Genomic DNA, 25316 nt, shown 5'->3' with positions numbered 1-25316 from the left:
TTCAAGGATGATGACCAGACATTAGTACGATAAGAAAGAATACCACTGGTGGAAGCCATAATGGTGATCTGAGAGAAGACTGTGAGATTCAAGGTGTCTAAGGATATGGGAGTTGAGGAGGGACTCAAAAGACTTTGGAAATGGTAGATGTTAAAGCAATAGGATGATAGTTAGAGGGATCAGAACAGTCACCCTCCTTAGGGATGGGATGTATTGCCAAGAATAAGATAAAGTTTTGGTTTCTAAAAATAAACGCAACAGACAGGCAAGCACAGGTGCAAGTTCAGAGGCACACTCTTTCAGTACATGTTATTTCCTATTTGTACTGAACAGAGAGTTTTTCACTTTCGGGGAATCATCTCTGAAACATTCTCTATCAACTTACAACCTCTTAAATTTATGTATGATGTTTGCATTAACCACGTACTTAGTTATTCTGTTCCATTCATCTTATACTATAAAAATATTTCTTTACATACTTTCTAGCGGTGAGGAAAGATTGACAAAGAGGATATATGTGTCAGAGGTAGAGGGAAGAAGGAAAAGCAGAAGACCGAATTGGAAGTGGAAGGAAGGAGTGAAAAAGATTTGAACGATTGGGGCCTGAACATACAGGAGAGTGAAAGGTGTGCAAGGAATAGAGGGAATTGGAATGATGTGGTATACCAGGGTTGACGTGCTGTCAATGGATTAAACCAGGGCATGTGAAGCATCTGGGGCCTGGATGTGGAAAGGGAGCTGTGGTTTAAGTGCATTACACATGACAGCTAGAGACTGAGTGCAAATGAATGTGGCCTTATTTTGTCTGTTCCTGATGCTGCCTCAATGGAGAAGGGGAGGAGGAATGCTATTTCGTTTGTGGTGGGGTGGCGACAGGAATGGATGAAGGCAGCAAGTATGGATATGTATATGTGTATATATGTATATGTCTGTGTATGTATATGTATATGTGTGTGTATGTGCGTGTGTGGGCGTTATGTATATACATATGTATGTGGGAGGGTTGGGCCATTCCTCGTCTGTTTCCTTGCGCTACCTCACTAACGCAGGAGACAGCAGTTAAGTACAGTAATAAATAAAATACTTTCTAGCAAGTTTCTTACTTAATTTCATGTTATGTCCTCTGGTTGCTTTATCCCTACAGCTCTCAAAGAACTGTGTGTTTGTTTGTGTAAAGTAATATTGCAATAATATATTTGTACTTCCCTGGGGATAGGGGACAAAGAATACTTCCCACGTATTCCCTGCGTGTCGTAAAAGGCGACTAAAAGGGGAGGGAGCGGGGGGCTGGAAATCCTCCCCTCTCGTTTTTTTTTTTTTTTTTTTTTTTTTTTTTTTCCAAAAGAAGGAACAGAGAATTGGGCCAGGTGAGGGTATTCCCTCAAAGGCCCAGTCCTCTGTTCTTAACGCTACCTCGCTAATGCGGGAAATGGCGAACAGTTTGAAAGAAAAAGAAAGATATTTGTACTGTACGGGGAGGGAGTTTTACACTTGTGGGGCCCAATATCTTGAACATTCTCTATCACAATTTTTTACAATTCTGTCTGCTGTTAGCATTAGCCATGTCTTTGGTCATTCTACTCAATCCATTCACTACTCTTATGCCATACAAGTACTTCCTCACATCATTTTTAAAACAGTTCTTACTCAAATTCATGTTATGTCCTTTGCCTGCTATATCCCTGCACCTCTAGACGAACTGTTCACTGTCTAAGACATCAATGTTTTAAAAATTCAAAGATTGTGATTGGGTCACCACTTGCTCTTCTCAATTCCAAGATGGACAAATTCAAATCCTCTAGGCTTTCCATGTAACTCAGCTCTATCAACTTTGTAGCACCTTCATCGCTCTCCTCTCAACCTTCTCCACTAGTTCTTTGTGCTTTGGTGAGGATACCTGAGATACATATTTTAGTTTTTGCCTTGTGCATGATGTGAAAACCTTGCTCAATAATTCTTATTCATAAACGGAAATGCTATTCTCATATATGCTTGAAGAAAGTTGGTCTCCTTAACTATTTTCCAATAGCTGGTCTCTGGTAATAAGTTAAAGACAATAATGACTTTCAGGTCTTTGTCACAAGCAGCTTTTATTTCCTGCTAGATGATAATCATATCGAGGCCATCTTTCACTGTGACCCATTCTCATTAAACTTCATCTAATATTTATCAGACCAACTCTGGTGTATACATCAAGGTCCCCTTGTAAGGTGAAGCAATCCTCCACATATTTCCCTTCCATCATGATCTTTGCAGTGCCTGTAAACACATTCAGGTAGAAGTACATAAAGTGACCACAAAATAACCTTGTCTACCTTCCCATACATTTTCAACAGCAGGTAGAAGTACATAAAGTGACTGCAAAAAACCTCGTTTGCCTTCACATACATTTTCAAAGGCAATGTCATACTTACCTTTGAGTACTTTGTCATCTCTCCTTTGGCCTTGATTACCATCTGCAGAAGTCTAGGTATGGAACTGGCAAGGTTCCTGAAGTATTCTGGGTCCATGATGTGGGTCCAAAGGGTCTTGATTTTCTGAACGAGGCAAGGTACTGATGAGGTGTTGCAGGAAGCAGCCACCTGATCATGCATTCTGAGCACCCAGTACACCAAGAAATCTCCTGTGTATCCAAATTTTCTTGCTTCCAGGCAAGAATTCAGGCTGTCTCAGAATCAAAATTCCCAAAATGAAGTGGCAGCCAAGAAGAGTAAAGAAAAAACATCCTTCCCTTAAGATAGCCAGACGCACAATGAGGCAGGTTGCTGGTGTTCACAAAGTTAGAAACAGTAGTCTCTATGACCAGATGTGTGATGATTTCATTAAGAGTGTCATATGTATGTTCTAACAATAAACCTTACCCCTGCATCACCTTTGAAAATATGGGGAGAATGGGAGTATTTTTTGTGGATAAATCTACCTTCATGCAAGTCATTTACATAAATCAAGAGGAGCAATGGCCCTACAACAGTATCCAGCGACACTCCATTAGTCACGTAAACACTTGGAGAAGGCTCCTCTGGCGTGTAACCTTTGCTCCCTCCCATTGTGATAATCTTCTATCATCAGAAGTTTCCCCATTCTACCAGATGATCCAGCTTCTTAATCAGCATCCCATGCAGGATAGTGTAAAATGCTTTCTGGTTGAACAGATACAAACAATCAACCAAGTCATCCCTTTCATCAAAGAGAGAGAGCTCATTCTCTCTAAGAAACCTAAGAGGTTTGTTACACATGACCTCCTATCCCTAAAACCATGCGGTATTTTGCTTAGATAATTTCTCCACTGTGTATGTATGTGTGTGAGTGTGTGTGTGTGTGTGTGTGTGTGTGTGTGTGTGTGTGTGTGTGTATAATTACCTATTTGTACTGCACAGGGAAGGAGTTATACACTCATGTGGCTCCATCTCTTAAATATTCTCTACTATCATACAACTTTTTAAATGTATGCAAACTATTTGCATTACCAATCTATTCAGTCATCTTATTCTATTCAATCACCTCTCTTATACTATAAAAGTACTTCTGTATATCTTTCTTACAAGATTTTTCCTTAAATTCATGTTATGTCCTCTAGTTACTCTACCCCGTCAAAGAACTGTTCACTGTCATCTTCAGTATGTTCTGGAAACTTAAAGGTAGTGACCAGATCACCCTTCACTCTTCAAAATTAGTCAAATTTAAGGCCTCATGCCTTTCTCAATAACTCATCTCTTAATTCTGGTGCTATCTTTGTTGCCAACCTTTGGACTTTCTCTGTTAGCTCTTTGTGCTTGCTTAGATGTGGTGACCAAACTTGAGAAGCATATTCAAGTTTTGGCCTTATGAAGAATCTGAACAGCTTGCTAATTATTTCCTTATCTATGCACTTGAAAGCTATTTCAATATTATAAAATAACAATTAGTCTCCTCAATTATTCTCTTACTGCAAAACTCTGGCGACAGGTGAGGGATGACATCGACTCCCTGGTTCTTTTCACAAACAGAATCCTGAAGATTATTTCCAGTTATATAATAATCATACTAGGCTTTCTTTCACTTTGTCTCATCCTCACAATTTAAATGTCCTTGGGTCAAATTCTATCACCTACATATCAGACCAACTGTGGAGTCTGTTTAGGCCTCCTTGAAAGATGATGCAATCCTCCTTGCTTTTCATTACCCTCATGACCTTTGCATCTGTAAACACATTCAGGTAGGAATCCATACCCTCAGATAAGTCATTCACATGGAAGAAGAGCAAGGTCTCAAGACAGATCCTTGTGACACTCCACTGGTCACCTCAATCTGTCTGGAGAAGGCACTTCTGACATGCAATCTTTGTTCCCTTCTACTGAGATATTCTCCTCTCCACCAAAGGACTTCCCCCTCTTACTCCTGTCTAGTGATCCAGTTTCTTAATCAGCCTCCAATGCAGAGGTGTCAAGTGCTTTCCTGCAGTCCGGATACAAACAATCCACCCTACCATTCCTTCTGTCTACAAGAGAGCTAATTCTTTCTTATAAATCTAAGAGGTATGTTACACATGACCTTCATTCCCTAACACTGTGCTCTTACATAAGTAATTTCTCCTTTGCAGAAGGCTATCTATTTGAGTGTATCTGCATATATCCTTAGCTTACCTCTTTAGCACATATGATGAAATTTCATCAGAACCATGAACCTTTCTTTATGGGTCAAGACCATTCAGTAATGTGTTCATGTCTTTTCTAGGTATCTCAGTATTTTCTACAACCTCCTCCCCATACCATCTCATTAGTGTTAAGGCTATAGTGTCTTCTGCTATCAAAGCACTTTTGGACGTATTACTCAGTTTCTCAAATATCCATATAACAACTTCTAAAATTCTTCACTCTGAATCCCTTAGCCTGATTAACTGTTCTTTAACTGACAACTAAACCTTAATCTTTATTGAATTTAAGAATTTTTATTGTCTACAATATTTTTATCTACATTTCTTTGTTCCCCCTTTTGCTACTGGTATACTCATTCCTTGCCCTCTTATCTCTTGCAAATGTTGGCTTTCTAACATCATTCATCAAATCATTCTCTCTTCTTTCCAACCATTCCCTCTATATCTAAGGCTTGAGATACCCATTTTCCATAACATATATAACACTCTCAATGTCTATGCAAGTATGTTTAAAGATAAGATCTAGCAATAGTGTATCAGTACTTCTCATTCTAGTATGCTCACTTACAAGTTAGCTCAGAAAATTTTCCTAAACACACTAAAAATTTGTATCTCATCATCTCCATAACTCCGTCACCATCAGTATTCTACCATCTATGAGATAAAAATGTTTTACTGCTTCATGAACCATTCTGACTGTTCCATTATTGTTATTATTGTATTACATTCTGGATCTTAATGATTCTTTGGAGAATTATATAATATCAATATGTACTTTTTTTTTTTTTCTTATTCTTCCCATTCTTCTCCTTTCTTACTCTTCCCATTCTTGTCTGAATGGGCTATCCTCCACTATTACTTGAAACACAAGCCTTTGGACATACGCCTCAAATTTCTGAAAGACACAATCATTAACAGATGTAAAAGTTTAGAAGCTCTAACTTAAATTGCTCTAAAAGCAGAGAATCACACTGCAATTCAACAAGCTATAGTGATATCCACTGAGGAAGATAAAGACAACAATTACATATAATTTTCAACCAATACGAAAAAATTGGACTTGGCATGAAAATTCAGCATGCTGGTTAAGTAGCAATGAAGAAAACATTTTAACAATTTGAATACAAATTGCAATATAATGCAAAGTTATATATAGTGAGTGAACTGCTTGTCTCATATCTGACTATAAATGAGATTGTTTCTTAAAAAAATGCCTTGACACTGTTATACAGATCATGTGCAGGTTTAAATTCAGGTCATTCCAATACCCCACGATAACAACAGTAAATGTATAATCAAAGGACAAATTTGCATCATTCAACTGTGGGAAATCAAAACCTTTTCCCAGAACACCACCTCAGAAGAACTACTAAGGAGACATACTTTCAACCAGCAAAAATCAAAACCATATCTAAAAACAATGACAAGAAATTCAACAAACTATATACAACATGAATGTAAATTATGATATGCTTTTCAAGTACTGACACATAAAGGTCCAGAAAAGGGCATCAAAGTTGGTGCTTGAAATAAGAGAACTGAGTTACAGGGAGAGGTTAGAGGTCATAAATTTGCCCACTATGAAAAAAGAGGAGTAAAGGGAGACTTGATCATAACTTTCAAGTTCCGAAACAAGTTTGGCACTGTTGATTTTGAACAGCTCTTTGCAAGATGAAAATACAGAACAATCAGAGGTCAAAGATAGAATATAAGCAAGAAAATTATTAGAATGTTAAAAATTACTTTACAGCATCAGACTAGTGTAAGAATGGAAGAAAAGTAAGAGATGAAACTGTGAATGCTGACTGCACTGCAGAGGGCAATAAGTTATATGACAGTAGGGGAAGTTCAGGAGAGAGTGTCCAAAAAGAATAGAAGTTCCTCCCCATATTGTCTAAAAAAATATAAGGTAAAGCATATATACACAATGTCATCTGCTTAGGCAGATTGCTGTATAGTTGCTGAGTCCAAATGAATAAGTATTAGCTGACCTCATAGATACCATGGTGATCAAGAGAACGAAACTCTAGTGCAAGCACCCATTCTGGAAGGAGTAAACAGGTGCTTTAACTGCTGTGGGAAAATGCTTTCTCTCATTCTTATAGGACTCTGTCTGGAGATAAAAAAAGTACTGAACTTTTCTCCATTTAAAACATACTTACCTGTGATAATGACTTGCTTGGCCAACATTGCTGCTACAGTAGAAGTGAGGCCAACTCCAGAGGCCACCTCTAGGATATGTGCATCTCGGAAGATTTCAGGATGATGAAGGATAAAGTCTGCCAGAAAGAGTGCTCCTCGCCACACCTGCTCTCCCACCAAGTCCAAGGTTGTCGCACTTTGGTGTTCTGTTAATAGAGCATGTAAAATTAACCTTTAAAAAACAAACAATTCTTTTCCAATAATCACTCACATGATTATGGGTGAATCAACAATAAGTTATGAACCATTTTTCCTGTCACACATCCATGTCCTCTCTCTGTCCTTCCACTTTACCTGTGGACTTCCCTTAACCCATAAAACATCATCTGATGATCTTTAGAGAATGGCTTCTATGAAAATTTACATTTTCCTGCTTCTATTTATGTATCCAGCTCACTTATCATGCTATTAGAAAAACTATTCAGGTCTCTTTCATCAAAAGGGAGATGTAAGAAATTTTTTTACTCTTCTGAGTACCCCTCAAACCACCCTCATAAGTGCACAGTTGGTAATCTGATGTTATGCATCCATGATGACCCTGCAAAAAATATATCACACTCACTTTACCATTTTAGTGGGGCAGTCCATAGGCACAATAAAACCAAACTGGCAATTAGGTACCTCTCCTAGCAAATTAATGAGTCACCATCCCTGCTCAGTAACTCATTATGCAACTGCCCCTCACCTCCTTCCATCAAAACATAGCTTACGGTCAAAAAGAATTACCACAATGTTTACATGACTGCTATGTAGGTTATCAGATGTACATATAATGTTGTTGCAATAACTTAGTGGTAGCATACAGTGATAAATAAAAAGGACTACATGTTACCAGAAAGTAAACTCATGATGCAACATTCTTCTACTCCTATATAACGGCAAAATATTTAAAGTTAAGAGAATTTCCATTGTGTATTTTAAGCAGTTTGTCCTGAACATAAATCTCTTCTGCATCATGTAACCCTGCATAAGACTGTGATCTCTCACTCATGTTTGGAGTTTACCAAATATTTTGCACTGTATACTAACAGACTGTACACATCACTTATTTCAACACAAACATATCAGAATGGTAATAAGGTATACCTGTACTGTACGTAGGTTTCTTGACATTTTATTAACATTTTTTGCTAGTAAACAGGGTTGAAAAAAAATCTCCCAGTAATGCAATCTATTTTTATCTAATGAATACTATTGTCAAGTTGGTTTCATTAAGATGTATTTTCCCTTTGCCTTTGTACGATGGCACTATACATGCATTCTGCCAATCCTCAGGCATTTCGCCATGATCCATATATATATCTTTCAAACTATTCGCCATTTCCCGCGTTAGCAAGGAAGCGTTAAGAACAGAGGACTAGGCCTCTGAGGGAATATCCTCACCTGGCCTCGTTCTCTGTTCCTTCTTTTGGAAAATCAAAAAAAACGAGAGGGGAGGATTTCCAGCCCCCCGCTCCCTCCCCTTTTAGTCGCCTTCTACGACACACAGGGAATACGTGGGAAGTATTCTTTCTCCCATGTATATATATATATATTATTTTTTTTTTTGCCGGTCTCCCGCGTTTGCAACGTAGTGCAAGGAAACAGACGAAAGAAATGGCCAAACCCATCCCCATACACATGTATACACATACACGTCCACACACTCAAATATACATACCCATACATCTCAATGTACGCATATATATATACACACACAGACGCATACATATATACACATGCACACAATTCACACTGTCTGCCTTTATTCATTCCCATCGCCACCTCACCACACATGGAATAACATCCCCCTCCCCCCTCATGTGTGCGAGGCAGCGCTAGGAAAAGACAACAAAGGCACCATTCGTTCACACTCAGTCTCTAGCTGTCATGCAATAATGCCCGAAACCACAGCTCCCTTTCCACATCCAGGCCCCACACAACTTTCCATGGTTTACCCCAGACGCTTCACATGCCCTGATTCAATCCATTGACAGCACGTCGACCCCGGTATACCACATCGATCCAATTCACTCTATTCCTTGCCCGCCTCTCACCCTCCTGCATGTTCAGGCCCCGATCACTCAAAATCTTTTTCACTCCATCAATCCACCTCCAATTTGGTCTCCCACTTCTCCTCGTTCCCTCCACCCCTGTCAATCTTTCCTCACTCATTCTCTCCATGTGACCAAACCATTTCAATACACCCTCATCTGCTCTCTCAACCACATTCTTTTTATTACCGCACATCTCTCTTACCCTTTCATTAATTACTCGATCAAACCACCTTACACCACATACTGTCCTCAAACATCTCATTTCCAGCACAAGCACCCTCCTCCACACAACCCTATCAATAGCCCATGCCTCGCAACCATATAACATTGTTGGAACCACTATTCCTTCAAACATACCCATTTTTGCTCTCCGAGGTAACGTTCTCGCCTTCCATACATTCTTCAACGCTCCCAGAACCTTCACCCCCTCCCCCACCCTGTGACTCACTTCCGCTTCCATGGTTCCATCTCCTGCCAAATCCACACCCAGATATCTAAAACACTTCACTTCCTCCAGTTTTTCTCCATTTAAACTTACCTCCTAATTGACTTGTCCCTCAACCCTACTGAACCTAATAACCTTACTCTTATTCACATTTACTCTCAGCTTTCTTCATTCACACACTTTACCAAATGCAGTCACCAGCTTCTGCAGTTTCTCACCGGAATCAGCCACCAGCATTGTACCATCAGCGAACAACAATTGACTCACTTCCCAAGCCCTCTCATCCACAATAGACTGCATACTTACCTCTCTCTCCAAAACTCTTGCATTCCCCTCCCTAACAACCCCATCCATAAACAAATTAAACAACCAAGGACACATCAAGCACCACTCCTGCAAACTGACATTCACTGGGAACCAATCACTTTCCTCTCTCCCTACTTGTACACATGCCTTACATTCTCGATAAAAACTTTTCACTGCTCCTAGCAACTTACCACCCATAACATGTACTCTTAAAACCTTCCTCAAAGCATCTCTATCAACTCTATCATATGCCTTCTCCAGATCCATAAATGCTACATACAAATTCACTTGTTTTCCAAAGTATTTCTCACAAGAATCCTTCAAAGCAAACACCTGATCCACACATCCTCTACCACTTCAGAAACCACACTGCTCTACCCCAATCTGACGCTCTGTACATGCCTTCACCCTCTCAATCAATACCCTCCCATATAATTTCCCAGGAATACTTAACAAACTTATACCTCTGTAATTTGAACACTCATCTTTATCCCCTTTGCCTTTGTACAATGGCATTATGCATGCATTTCGCCAATCCTCAGACACTTCACCATGAACCATACAGACATTGAATATTCTCACCAACCAGTCAACAACAGTCACTCCCTTTTTTAATAAATTCCACTGCAAGACCATCCAAACCTGCCGCCTTGCCAGCTTTCATGTGCAAAGCTTTCACTACCTCTTCTCTGTTTACCAAACCATTCTCCATGACCCTCTCACTTCACACACCATCTCGAACAAAACACCCTATATCTCTCATTCTATCATCAAACACATTCAACAAAACTTCAAAATACTCACTCCATCTCCTTCTCATTTCACCACTACTTGTTATTACCTCCCCATTTGCCCCCTTCACTGATGTGCCCATTTGTTCTCTTGTCTTACGCACTTTATTTACCTCCTTCCAAAACATCTTCCAAAACATCTTTTTATTCTTCCTCAAATCTAATGATACTCTCTCGCCCCAACTCTCATTTCCCCTCTTTTTCACTTCTTGCACCTTTTTCTTGACTTCCTGCCTCTTTCTTTTATACATCTCCCATTCAATTGCATTATTTCCCTGCAAAAATCGTCCAAAAGCCTCTCTCTTCTCTTTCACTAATAATCTTACTTCTTTATCCCACCACTAACTACCCTTTCTAATCTGCCCACCTCCCACGCTTCTCATGCCACAAGCATCCCTTGCGCAAGCCATCACTGCTTCCCTAAATACATCTCATTCCTCCCTCACTCCCCTTACGTCCTTTGTTCTCACCTTTTTCCATTCTCTCCTAGTACTTCCTCACACAAGTCTCCTTCCCAAGCTCACTTACTCTCACCACTCTCTTCACCTCAACATTCTCTCTTCTTTACTGAAAACCTCTACAAATCTTCACCTTTGCCTCCACAAGATAATGATCAGACATCCCTCCAGTTGCACCTCTCAGCACATTAACATCCAAAAGTCTCTCTTTCGCGTGCCTATCAATTAACACGTAATCCAATAATGCTCTCTGGGCATCTCTCCTACTTACATATGTATACTTATGTATATCTCTCTTTTTAAACCAGGTATTCCCATTCACCAGTCCTTTTTTAGCACATAAATCTACAAGCTCTTCACCATTTCCATTTTCAACACTGAACACCCCATGTACACCAATTATTCCCTCAACTGCCACACTACTCACCTTTGCATTCAAATCACCCATCACTATAACCCGGTCTTGTGCATCAAAACTACTAACACACTCACTCAGCTGCTCCCAAAACACTTGCCTCTCATGATCTTTCTTCTCATGCCCAGGTGCAAATGCACCAATAATCACCCATCTCTCTCCATCCACTTTCAGTTTTACCCATATCAATCCAGAGTTTACTTTCTTACACTCTGTCACATACTCCCACCACTCCTGCCATCACTGCTTCCCGAAATACATCCCATTCATCCCCCACTCCCCTTACGTCATTTGCTCTCACATTTTTACATTCTGCACTCAATCTCTCCTGGTACTTCCTCACACAAATCTTTCCAAGCTCACTTACTCTCACCACTCTCTTCACCCCAACATTCTCTCTTCTTTTCTGAAAACCTCTACATATCCTCACCTTCACCTCCACAAGATAATGATCAGATATCCCTCTATTTGCCCCTCTCAGCACATTAACATCCTAAAGTCTCTCTTTCACGTGCCTATCAATTAACACTTAATCTAAAAATGCTCTCTGGGCATCTCTCTTTCAAACTTACCTTTCAGTTCCAGCCATAGTAACTATATGATAAATTAAGTCATGCATTGGTTTGGTTACAAGGGTTTCAAAACAGGACATTTCTTTAATAAAGATTAAAAAATGATTAAGCAAAAAAGTTGCAAAACGTAGAAAATGCTTCCTTATTCTTGGATTTAGCATAAACAAGCAGTTTCTATGGGTTTTGAAGCTTTTTTCTAAAATTCTCATCAAAAAAGTTATCGTTCTTGGATTATCGTAAAGTTCTGGTAACTAGGTATTATATTTATCAGATTATCTATATCAGACTTAAAAATTGGGGTTATCAGACTATTGTTATCGAAGTTAACTTTTAGGTTATCAGTGCCCAACACTGCACCTAGGTAATGTTTATCATATGCAAGGTCATTACTGACAATCAATTAATCACTAAGGTCTTTTTCATCTTTAACTTCAAGTTAAACAACCAGCACAAAAAGGAAAACCAAGCAGTATGAGAAGAACATACCACCCTGAAAATCTTATAGGAAAGCATGGACTGGGAAAAGTTCCCTACCAATTTAAAAATGTTAGCTCTGTGGCTCAATTCTGGAAAAAAAGACATGAGTAGTGGTAAATTGGATTTATTACTGACAACAGATATCAATCAAATATTTGCATAGGTTTGATCTGAAGTAAGAAAGGTAATCACCAGCTGCATAGCATTCACAAACATTCAACACCTGCACATTAAAAGGCAAATAATTCCAGTAAAATCTCAACTTATAGCACTTGGCAATCAGTTCTTTGCAGCAGCACAAAGCCCTTCCCATCCAAACCCCTCCATAACAAGCCAACAACCCCACAGTTGAAATAAAAAAATCTGTCTGCCTTACTTTTCCTTAACCTATACTCAAAGATCCCCCCCCCCAACCCTTCTAACAACAGATACAACATTGACATAACATATTCACACTGAAATGACCTAGCAAGCACTAAAAAACTGCCCTATCAACCCAGTCTTAAACACCATCTCACCAAACATACAACAGTCTGAAACTACACTCTCCAGACATGCAAGAATTACCCTTTTAGATTGTGCTCTGGACATCAAACTTCTTGCTAACAATATAAGTAATGTTTCAACATATCATAAGACTGCTCATGCCCAAGATGCAACTTTTACACAGAAGACATGCAACAATTACTCAATAACTCAACAGTCTTGAGTGTTATATCATAATACTATAAATCATATTTGATCATTATATTCAACAGCACATTTACAGATTCTTAGTGAGACTTCATTTGAGAATAAAGTAGCTTACCTCTTCCTTTAGAAAAGAAAAGATACTGTTCTAGTATCCACAGAAGGCATTTGATCATATGGATACAGTGATTACCCACAGGCACAAAATGTTGATGATGCAGACACAACAAACAAGCATGGCCAACAAGAAGAAAAAATACAAATAGTCACATTCATGTTCAAGTTAAGCACAAAAAACAAATTAAAAACACATGAAAACAACCATCAAAGCAATAACTAATGTTACTCCTGATAAACACAGAGCTCATATCTAACAAGCAGTTTATATAAAGAAATGTAAACATGTAAAGCTCATACTTAATAAGCAGTTTATATAAAGAACTTTAAAAAGACTCACAAACACAGCAATAAAATAATCAAAGAATGATGCCTGTCATAATGTCTATCAATAATTTCATCTATTCCAGCTGCCTTGCCACATTTCATCCTACATAAAGTTTTCACCACCTCTTCTCTCTTCACCAAACCACTCTCCATGACTCTCTCATTTTGCATACCAACCTGTCCCAAATTTTCTACATCTGCCACCCCATCATCAAACACATTCAATAGTCCTTCCAAATACTTACATTATAAACCTCCTTCCAAAACATCTTATTCTCCTTAAAGTTTACTGGTACTCATCCCAACTCTGATTTTGCAACCCCTGCACCTTCCTCTAGATCTCCTGCTGCTTTCTCTTAAATATTCAGCCATCATTTGCACTCCTTCCCTGTAGCACCCAAATGTCTGTCTTTTCTCTTGCATTAGTAACTTTACTTCTCCATTCCCCACTCACTACCCTTTCTAATCTACCCAAATCCCACATTTCACATGCCACATGCATCTCTCACAATTCAGCAGTGATTTCCAAAATACCTCCCATTCCTTGCCCACTCCCTTTACTTCATTTACACTCACTATTTGATTCTACACTCAGTCTTGCCTGGTATTTTTCTATACACTTTCACCAACTCAGGCTGGGGTGTCTAAATGTGTGTGAATGTAACCAAGATGAGAAGAGAGGAAAGACAGGAAGCATGTTTCAGGAAAGAAACCAGGATGTTCTGGCTTATGAGTGAAACAAAGATCAAGGATAAAGAGGAAGAATGGTTTTGAAACGTATTAGGAGTAAAGTCAGGATTGATGAAAAGATAAGAGATAAGGAAGGAGTAGCACTACTCCTGAAGGAGAAGTTGTGAGATTGCAAGTGTGAGGAAGTGAATTCTAGACTGATGTGAGTAAAAATGAAAGTGTATTGCAAGAGATGGGTTATCATAAGTGCTTATGCCCATACTTGGCCATGAGAGGAAAGGTCATGAGAAGCAAGAGTTTTAGGAGCAGCTAAAAGAGCATTTCAGCAACCTGATGCAAGAGGCCGGGTATTAATGATAGATGATTTGAATGTGAAGGTGACATGGCAGCTGAGGGTATAACTGGGGGACAGGGGGTATTCAGCATCATGAATGGAAATGGTGCAGAGCTTGTGGAGATGTGTGTTCAAAAAGTAGGGACACACACAAGTATACGTATGTGAGTAGGAAAGATGGTCAAAGGGCATAATTACATTACATATTGATTAGTGCATAAAAGAGAGACTTTTGGATGTATATATGCAGATAAGGGCAGCTGGTGGGATGTGTGAACACTATCATGTGGAGGCGAGGGTGAAGATTTGTAAAGGTTTTCGAAAAAGAGGAAACAATGTTGGGGAGAAGAGAGTAAAGGGGGTAAGTGAGCTTGGAAAGGAGACTTGTGAGAAGAAATACCAGGAGGAATTAATTGTATAATGACAAAAAGGGGAGCAAATGAAGAGAGGAGTAGATGAGGAATGGGAGGTATTTAGGGAAGCAGTGGTGGCATGTGCAAGAGGTGCATGTGGCATGCAAAAGGTGGGAGATGGGAAGATCAAAAATCATAATGAGTGGTGGGATGAAGAAGTAAAGTTGCTAGTGAAAGAGAAAGGAGAGGCATTTGGGTGGTACTTGAAAGAAAAAAGTGCAAATGGTTGGGAGATGTATAAGAGAAAGCAACAGGATGTCAAGAGGAAGGTGCAGGAGTTGAAAAAGAAGGTGAGAGAGAGTATCATTAAACTTTATGGAGAATAAAAAGAAGTTTTGGAAGGAGATTAATACAATGCAATAAACAAGAGAACGAATGGGGACATTGGTAAAAGGGGATGGAACTGCAGTTGAATTTATAAAGAAAGGGGATGACTGGGTTGTTCATTGGTTGGCAAGGATATTAAGTGTATGTATGGATCATGGTAAAGTGCCTGAGGATTGACATAATGCATGTACAGTGCCACTGTATAAAAGCAAAGGTGATGAAGGTGAGTTTTCAAACTACAAAGATATAAGTTTGTTGAGTATACCTGGTAAGTTGTATGAGATGGTACTAATTGATAGGGTGAAGGCATGTCGAGAGCATCAGATTGGGGGAGGAGCAGTGTGATTTCACTTATCACACCACCCAGACCAAAACACCCTACATCTGCAACTCTATCATCAAACATATTCAACAACCCTTCAAAATACTCACTCCATCACTGACTGTCAATGCTTTTCCCCTTGCCCCATTCATTGATGTTCCCATTAGTTCCCTTGTCTTTTGCACATTATTTACCTCCTTCCAAAACATGTGATATTTCATGTGGTACTTTTATGTGATATTTAATCATTTCTATTTCATAATTCTTATACTTTCTAACCTTGAATTGAGCTTCTTGCCAAAAAGAATTTCCTTTTGCATCATATCTACAATTTGACAATAAAGACATCTTATCTTAAGTGTGATTCAATGAATTTGCATCACAAGACTCAGCCCTCCCCCTCCTCTCGACCTCCATCTTCCCATTACTCCTTTCGCTAAGGAATTTACCCAAAACTTCAGTGCTATACCACAACCACTTAACTTATGTTAGCTCGCATTCTGGTTTATATATTTTCATTCCACAAGTATTTAGTTCATAATCAGTGATGTGTCATTACCAAATGCATGTCAAGAGGTTCATACCTCTGCATTACCTCCATTCTTAATCCACCATCCCTCCATCACCTCCATGGGGATAAATGCAAGTTAAATAAAGCCCTGTTCCATGGCTATAGAAGTGTTAACTTGTAAACTTACTTATTTGCACATCTTAACTTTTACACATATTACTTGAATTCTATAACAGGAAACAGGAAATCTGAAGATCTTATATCTTTGCATTAATCATGACTGATCAAATGTAATGCACCCAGTGTTTTGAGGTTAGAGACTGATGTAAATTTACATAATAAAAATAAATATATTTTGACATTCACAAGACATACAATTCAAACAGCTGGTGTGGGCAATAAGAAAAGGAACTTTGGCAATAGGAAATGTTGCTGAAGGGGATATCACACAAGAAATGGCTCTCAAAATACATAGGCACAAACAATTCAAGAGATGGATGAGTGACCTGCCATTCCAGAGTGTATTGGTGTCTGAAAGATACTTAATGGGTATGCCCAGGATAGCAAGTCAAAGGTGGGGTCTATGCTTGTTCTAACATCAACACAGCTGCTGCACACCTCAAGGACCTTGAGTTTCCAAACTTTGATGCCAGCTGGCTCAATCTCCATCTCCCAACTACCCCATGTTTCCTTTGTTTCACCAAATGCTCTCCAAATTCTACAAATCTTTTATCTTTCTTCAGCTCTCTAATCTTGTGCCATGAGACTGTGGCATCCTCTTGCCCATAATCCAAGATCCTATACCAAGGGAATTTCGACATTCACCATAGGGAATGGTTGAATTCCAGTACAGACAGTAGTATGATTGAAGTCCCCACATTCTCCACTCTCAATGATCTAGAGCAAATTATCTCATCTCACCCATATTCCTGACCTTTGTGACCCCTCTCCCAATATTCTGGACCTGTTTTTCACCTCTAATCCTTTTGTGCTGTAAATACACAACCTTGCCTCCAATCTGTTCCTCTGACCTTACACTCATAAATGTGTCTATCTTAGCAACACCTTCCCTCCAATAACCCCTTGTAAATGTAAAAATATTGGCACCTCAACAAAGCTGACACGAATAACTTATGAAAATTCTTTTCTTACTTTCATTGGGTAAATCACTGCCTTTTATGAAGTAATGCTTCTGTCTTTGAAAAAAAACACATAGCAAAGGTTATTGTTGCTGGAATGGAACCATTTGTCCCCTCTTCCTTGAAGATGAACTATTCTTCCAATCCATGGTTCAACCGTTCCTGTTCTGAGGCTATTCAGGCAAAGGATCAGACATAATGGTCCTGGAAAACTCTCTTTCTTCTGACTCCCATTCAGCATTTATCACTGCCCATAAGAAATGCAGGTAAGTCATCCATGAGTAAGAGCATCCCTTTAATCAAAGGAAGTGTGATAACCTCTCCTCATCATCCACTGATAGGTCTTTCTGGGCTTTATCAAAAGGCATCACTAACAACTTCTGTCGCTCTACCTTTCCTTCACTTGTCCATTCTGTTGGTACTATAGCTATCTTTCCCACAGACAAAGCAACTGTCTTCGGTTCCAGTTTCTTCTCTAACTCTACCTTGGATGAATCTAGCATTCCTTCACCCTGTGATGCTCCTCTTACTAATCACATGCCCTTCCTGTACTTTCTTTTCAAACTGTCCAAAAAGTGCTTCCCTATCTAGACACAAGCAAGGCTTTTGGTTCTGATGGCATCAATCCCTGTGTACTGAAAGACTGTGCCTCTGAACTTGCTACTGTACTTGACTGTTATCTTACTAATGTCTGGTCATCAACCCTGATCCCTGAAAGATTTTGTGGATTTGTATGCATTTGCCCTTGATATATCCAAAATTTCTAACAGGGTGCCAAATCAGGGACTCATGTCTAAACTCCCCTCTCTTGGCTTCCCTCCCTTAATTTTGCTCCCTCATATCTAGCTTCCTCTCTGGCCAATCTATCTCCATGGTTGTTGATGGATCAGCCTCTCCCCCTCCTTACATCAACAGCAGGTGCTCTCAAGGTTCTGTCCTGTCTCTTACACTTTTCCTCCTTTTTATCGATGATTTCTTTACTTCCATATAAAACCAAATGCACTAATAAACTGATGACGTAACAATTCAATTCTGCTTCTTCTCTCACTCAATCTCTTTCTTGTCTCAGCACAACTTTCTCATTAAACTCAGACCTGGACAGGATATCTCAGTGGGTAGATGAAATCTGGTCAAGTTTATGCCTTCAGGACCAAGTTTGTGCCCAACTCTTTATTGAAAATTCCTTAGAACTTTCCTTTCTCCTTAAATGGTTCTATAAGTCCACCTCTTAACCCAAATGAAAATACTTGGTATTACTGTAAATGGACACTATCTAGAAACCCCACATTACAAAAAAAAAAAAAATGAGTCTACCTCTACGAAACTGAGAGTCCTGTCAAGATGCAAAATTTCTTCTCTTCTACATTCCGGTGACTCAACCTTTTTTACCCCATGCACCCTTTTCACCATATGCCAATGTCATTCCTCCCTTTCCAAAACTGTCCAACTCAAAAGGTGCATTCCAAATAATATGAAAATAAAAAACAAAAAGTCAAAGATAACTATAAATAGGAATACCTTCACATTAACAACTGAAATATTCATCTTTATCTTTAATTTAATCTGTGACATACAATAAAGTGTGATGTCCTATATATTATGTACAATCTGTAGAATTGTAGTTTGTAGAAAGATCAATATTCCAACAGTGTGAGTATGCCTACCTGTGGTTCCAATCACCCACCCCCCCCTCTCAGGGAGAAATTCCTCATGGGTTGAGAAGCCCTGTATCTACAGTGTGGTCTGTTTTTGTATGGAGTACTGTTCTCACATCTGGAGTGGTTCTAGCTCTGCATACTTATCAGACACAAGTAAATCAAAAGCAGCCCAACTTATCAACTTTCCCAGGCTAACTTCAAAACTTGACCTGCTTTCCCTATACCTCAATATTGGTTCACTTTCCCTCTTCTACAGGTATCAATTTGGCTTTTGCTCCTGACAGCCCCCTCCCCCTAAAAAGCTAAACCATACAATACTCAACAGGCTGCTGCATCACGTGATCACCACACTGGCAAGTCAAGTTTGGGCCATTCTAATAACTGTTTCTTACCATATACCTCAAAGCTTTGGAATTCTCTTTTCTCTCATGTTTTTTCCAATAACTATGATCTGGCACATCTTAAAAGACAGGTTTTTCACTTCCTCCAAAATTTGTAAATACTTTCCCTTCTTTTTCTGTCCCATTAACCTCTCTATATTTCAATTAAGACCTGGCCTTGATGTGGACTTATGACCATGACCAAAGCCTCCAATGTAGAAAAAAAAAAACTGGAAACTTGAGAACACAACCTAAGGTTTGCATAGCGAAGACATTAGGAAGGTGCTACCATATTTACATGGTTTTTATACATGGATATAGAATTTCTAAGGTATCAGGGTTAATGGAGTGTTCACTTATGAAGAGCCTCAGTGATACGAGTTAAGGGGCTTGGTCTGCCAGGTTTGTAACAATGTGTTTGCATATGGGGAACTCAAGATATGTTTGTCCATGAGGTACCAAGGAGAAAGAAAGAGACGAAAGTAGGAAAAATATAGAATAATGGCCTTTGCAGCAGGGCCATAACACTATAAAATGTGTGTTGTGGCAAAGAATAATGGAGTATCAAACAATAAACTGTACAGTGTTCAAAATGTGCTGGACTAGCCTTATAGCAAAATGTCATTGCCTCACAGGAGGGTAATTCTCTCTCCCATACAAAAATATATAGCATCCCATCCACGATGCTAGAATGACTATACTGCTAGGATAAATAAGAAACATGCATAAAACAACAAGGGGGATCATTTAAAAGAAGACATGTGGTAAAAATCAGTACCAAATGAACTAAGACCAGATAATCATGTAATGCAGGTAGCAGCAGAGAAGAATAGTCTTAATCAAGGAAGACGAGCAGTGAGCACTTCACACTAGCCCTGCCATTACAGCTAAATCTTGTCAGAGGTACTTATAGGTAGGCAGGTACCCTGTACATATATCTAACTGTCAGCATCTAATAATGTATGTCTGGCCAAGCTGATCAATCACCTCTTGCACTGAGCAACTAACCTAGAACCCTATGCACCTGTTGCAATTTGCCTCAAATTGTCACATGATGCTACTGTCGGTAGGGATAGCTTAATTCTAATGCAGTCTGACTACAGAAATTTTCAAGTTAATGACAAATGCTTAAGTGCATAAAATGCAAACAATGCAGGTTCTTAAGCCAGTTCTATGTACATGCCAGTGCTTCCATTCCAGGCTATCACAACATCAATTCTCTAATCCACTTGCATTTTTTTATGCATTGCAACTAACCAATTAGCACCACGCCTTCCTTCTTGTGGAGGTCCTTCTTTCTGGTGACCTGAAGGTCTCCATCAGGGTCTATCAAAGGTGTTAGGACAGGGCAGTTGTTGTCCATCTCCATGTATGAAGGGTACACAAAGTCAAACCTTGACAACACAGCTGTGGAGACAAAAGTATTTCATGAAATGACTTAACACTTTCAAGAAAAATTATTAAAAAAAATCGTAATCATTTCTATAACATCACCATCACATTACATAACACTTCACTTTAGGTTACAAAGATGCCTACAGCTATAAAAGAAAGCATGCTACATAATTTTCCAATGTACAAAAGGCTCCTTTGAAGCAGGAGAGTGCTGAATCAAGGATCACAGTTGAAAATAAATAAGTGAGTAGCCCTACAATACCTGTCCATATGCAGCATGCTCATATTGTAAATACAGTGCAAAATCTCCCAATATTCAGTAGGGTGTCTTATGAAGAAACTCCTCCATGTATGTCTATCTTTGCATAAATCAAACTTTTCAAGTTAATATTTCTCTAACATATCCCTTTAGTCTTTTCTTCTACTTCATCCTAGGTCTTCATCTTCCCTTCCTCTCACCCATACAGGACTATCCAATACCATCCTTTCAACATAACCTTCAATAATTTCACCCCCCCCCCCCCCCCCCCCACACACACACACACACACACACACACACACACACACACACAACCTGAAGACCTACCTTGTCCACTATTCTAACCATCCCAAATCTTGGAAAAAAATTTCCAACTTACACTATCTATATGCATTAATGACATCCATTCCTACTTATCTATATGTATCAATAACATCCATTCCTCCTGAGAACTCCCATTAAGGGAGTGACCATAGCAAAAGACTTGCCACTTATTCCAGTCCTTATGTGCCTCTCTTGCATACACCATTCCATGTATTCTTCCACTACTTCTCTCCCTCCAGTACTCTCTTGCTCTATTTCGTCATGTCACTAATGGTCTTCCACTCACACCAACCCCTTTAATCGTACTATCATAAACTCTCCCTATAAAATCCCCATCTTGCATTCTTTCCACTTGTCTAAACCAACTCAAGGTATTATGTTTCATTCATTTACAATTCATTCTCTTCGCATTCCTTGCCATACCAAATCTCTCATACACCTCTCATTTTTTTCATTCCATCTAGTCATAGCAAATGCTCTCTCAAATAGCTCTTCTACACAGCCTCTGAGACTCATTTCATGTCCATGTTCTGGCTGCATAGGTCAGGGCTGGGAGGACTATGCTGTCCCTTAACCCTTTTTTATTGCCATTCTTACACCTCCGCCCTTCAATGTTTTCTTCAGCATCCCAATAACTCTTCTACCATGTACTGCTCTCTCCCTTATCACTCATTACATATCAGCAGACTTACCCAAGACAACTCCTAAATACTTAAATTCTGTCACCTCTTCCAGTCTTTCTCCCCTATATCTATAAGAGAGTTCAGTACACATTTTCCTCTCACTCTACAGAGCTTTGCAAAATATATACTCTCACTCTTAAACACTATCATCTAAGTTTTATTCACATTTACTTTCAATAGCCTATGCTTACACACACATCATAAAACACATTTACAACCTTCAGCAACTCCTCACTCTCAGCAAAAAATGCAGTATCATCCATAAGCAAGGCTTGTCACCACCCACCATACCTCACCACCACATTCCATCACTGCACCCCCTTTCCCTAGTTTTGCTTTCATCTCTCTTACCACTCTACCCATATGTATACTAAAAAGCAATCATACAGCCCTGCCTCACACCCACATGTATACTGAAACTTTCACTAAACTCTCTACCCACTCTTCCATATGCATTTACTCCTCCACAGAAGGCTTTCACACCATCCAACAGTCATTCCCCTACCCAATATATCCTTAATACATCCAGTAAAGCATTCCATTCAACTGTCATACACTTTTGCTAAATATTTTCGCACAGTCATTCTAACCACAAAAACTAATTCACACACCCTCTATCTTTCCTAAAACCCACTTGCTCCTCACTTATCATACCATCGATCAACACTCTTGCATACTCTTTTCCTGGTACACTTAAGAGACCTATTCCCCCATAATTCCCCTATAATTGCTACATACATGTGGTATACCAGGGTCAACATGCTGTCAATGGATTAAACTAGGGCATGTGAAGTGTCTGGGCTAAACCATGGAAAGTTTTGTGGGGCCTGGATGTGGAAAAGGAGCTGTGGTTTTAGTGCATTATACATGACAGCTAGAGACTGAGAGTGAACGAATGGGGCCTCTGTTGTCTTTCCCTAGCGCTACCTCGCGCGCATGTGGGGGGGAGGGGTTGTCATTTCATATGTGGCGGGGTGGCGACAGGAATGAATAAAGGCAGCAAGTATAAATTATGTTATTTTTTATCTTATTTTGCTTTGTCACTAATGCAGGAGACAGCAACAAAGTATAATAAATAAATAAATAAATATATACATATTATTTATTTTATTTTGCCTTATCGCTGTCTCCCGCGTTAGCGAGGTAGCGCAAGGAAACAGACGAAAGAATGGCCCAACCCGCCCACATACACATGTATATGCATACATGTCCACACGCGCACAATATACATACCTATACATCTCAACGTACACATATATATACACACACAGACATATACATATATACACATGTACATAATTCATACTCTCTGCCATTATTTGTTCCCATCGCCACCTCGCCACACATGGAATAACAACCCCCTCCCCCCTCATGTGTGCGAGGTAACGCTAGGAAAAACACCAAAGGCCCCATTCGTTCACACTCAGTCTCTAGCTGTCATGTAATAATGCACCGAAACCACAGCTCCCTTTCCACATCCAGGCCCCACAGACTTTGCATGGTTTACCCCAGACGCTTCACATGCCCTGGTTCAATCCACTGACAGCACGTCAACCCCAGTATACCACATCGTTCCAATTCACTCTATTCCTTGCACGTCTTTCACTCTCCTGCATGTTCAGGCCCCGATCACTCAAAATCTTTTTCACTCCATCTTTCCACCTCCAATTTGGTCTCCCACTCCTCCTCGTTCCCTCCACCTCTGACACATATATCCTCTTGGTCAATCTTTCCCCACTCATTCTCTCCATGTGACCAAACCATTTGAAAACACCCTCTTCTGCTCTCTCAACCACACTCTTTTTATTACCACGCATCTCTCTTACCCTTTCATTACTTATTCGATTAAACCACCTCACACCACATATTGTCCTCAAACATCTCATTTCCAGCACATCCACCCTCCTCCACACAACTCTATCTACAGCCCATGCCTCGCAATCACCCATCACCATAGTCTGGTCTCGTGCATCAAAACTACTAACACACTCACTCAGCTGCTCCCAAAACACTTGCCTCTCATGATCTTTCTTCTCATGCCTAGGTGCATATGCACCAATAATCACCCATCTCTCTCCATCCACTTTCAGTTTTACCCTTATCAATCTAGAGTTTACTTTCTTACACTCTATCACATACTCCCACCACTCCTGTTTCAGGAGTAAAGCTACTCCTTCCTTTGCTCTCGTCCTCTCACTAACCCCTGTCTTTACTCCCACGACATTCCCAAACCACTCTTCCCCTTTACCCTTGAGCTTCATTTCACTTAGAGCCAACAGAGCCAAGACATCCAGGTTCCTTTCCTCAAACATACTACCTATCTCTCCTTTTTTCTCATCTTGGTTACATCCACACACATTTAGACACCCCAATCTGAGCCTTCGAGGAGGATGAGCACTCCCCACATGACTCCTTCTTCTGTTTCCCCTTTTAGAAAGTTAAAATACAAGGAGGGGAGGGTTTCTAACCCCCCGCTCCCATCCCCTTTAGTCGCCTTCTACGACACGTGAGGAATGCATGGGAAGTATTCTTTCTCCCCTATCCCCAGGGATAAAACAATAATAATAATAATAATAATAATAATAATAATAATAATAATAATAATAATAATAATAAAAATCATAATATTATTTGAGTATAGAAGGTGTGGAACAAGGATTAATACATTAATGGTACTACATAAAGGCCCATCAGAGAAAGTGATTGAAAGTTAAACAAATGTAAAAGATTTGGGTGTCATCATAAGATTTCAGAGAGAACAATGAGAAGATATCACGTGATGATTAGTATGATTCTGAAAACTTTTACCACAAGAGATAAAAACCTAAAGATGAGACTGATTAATATATATATATCTTTCTTTTCTTTCTTTCGTACTATTCGCCATTTCCCGCGATAGCGAGGTAGCATTTAGAACAGAGGACTGGGCCTTTGAGGGAATATCCTCACCTGGCCCCCTTCTCTGTTCCTTCTTTTGGAAAATTGAAAAAAACGAAAGGGGAGGATTTCCAGCCACCCGCTCTCTCCCCATATATATATATATGTATATATATATATATCCCTGGGGATAGGGGAGAAAGAATACTTCCCACGTATTCCCTGCGTGTCGTAGAAGGCGACTAAAAGGGGAGGGAGCGGGTGGCTGGAAATCCTCCCCTTTCATTTTTTTCAATTTTCCAAAAGAAGGAACAGAGAAGGGGGCCAGGTGAGGATATTCCCTCAAAGGCCCAGTCCTCTGTTCTTAACGCTACCTCGCTATCGCGGGAAATGGCGAATAGTTTGAAAGAAAAAAGATATATATATATATATATGATGTGAGAAGGAGATATATATATATATAGATATATATATATGATGTGAGAAGGAGATGGAGTGAGTATTTTGAAGGTTTGCTGAATGTGTTTGATGATAG

The 25316-nt window shown here is 39.5% G+C and overlaps 1 protein-coding gene across 5 annotated transcripts in view; it reads right to left on the bottom strand.

The window, feature by feature from the left end:
• The window catches only part of LOC139751589 (methyltransferase-like protein 22), an 88854-nt gene that overhangs the window by 35403 nt on the left and 28135 nt on the right, over positions 1–25316 (bottom strand). For 3 of the 5 annotated variants that reach the window (XM_071667188.1, XM_071667187.1, XM_071667190.1), the window contains 3 exons: positions 20501–20650; positions 13144–13173; positions 6796–6981 (listed from right to left, as the gene is read on the bottom strand). In XM_071667188.1, coding sequence (XP_071523289.1) covers positions 6796–6981; positions 13144–13173; positions 20501–20650 — 366 coding nt within the window. The remainder of the gene's footprint in view (positions 1–6795; positions 6982–13143; positions 13174–20500; positions 20651–25316) is intronic. The other 2 variants (XM_071667189.1, XM_071667191.1) reach the window with 1 other exon arrangement.

The sequence above is a fragment of the Panulirus ornatus genome, chromosome 11 (assembly GCF_036320965.1).
Source record: "Panulirus ornatus isolate Po-2019 chromosome 11, ASM3632096v1, whole genome shotgun sequence".
Lineage (NCBI taxonomy): Eukaryota > Metazoa > Arthropoda > Malacostraca > Decapoda > Palinuridae > Panulirus > Panulirus ornatus.
This window is presented reverse-complemented; position numbering and strand designations above follow the sequence as displayed.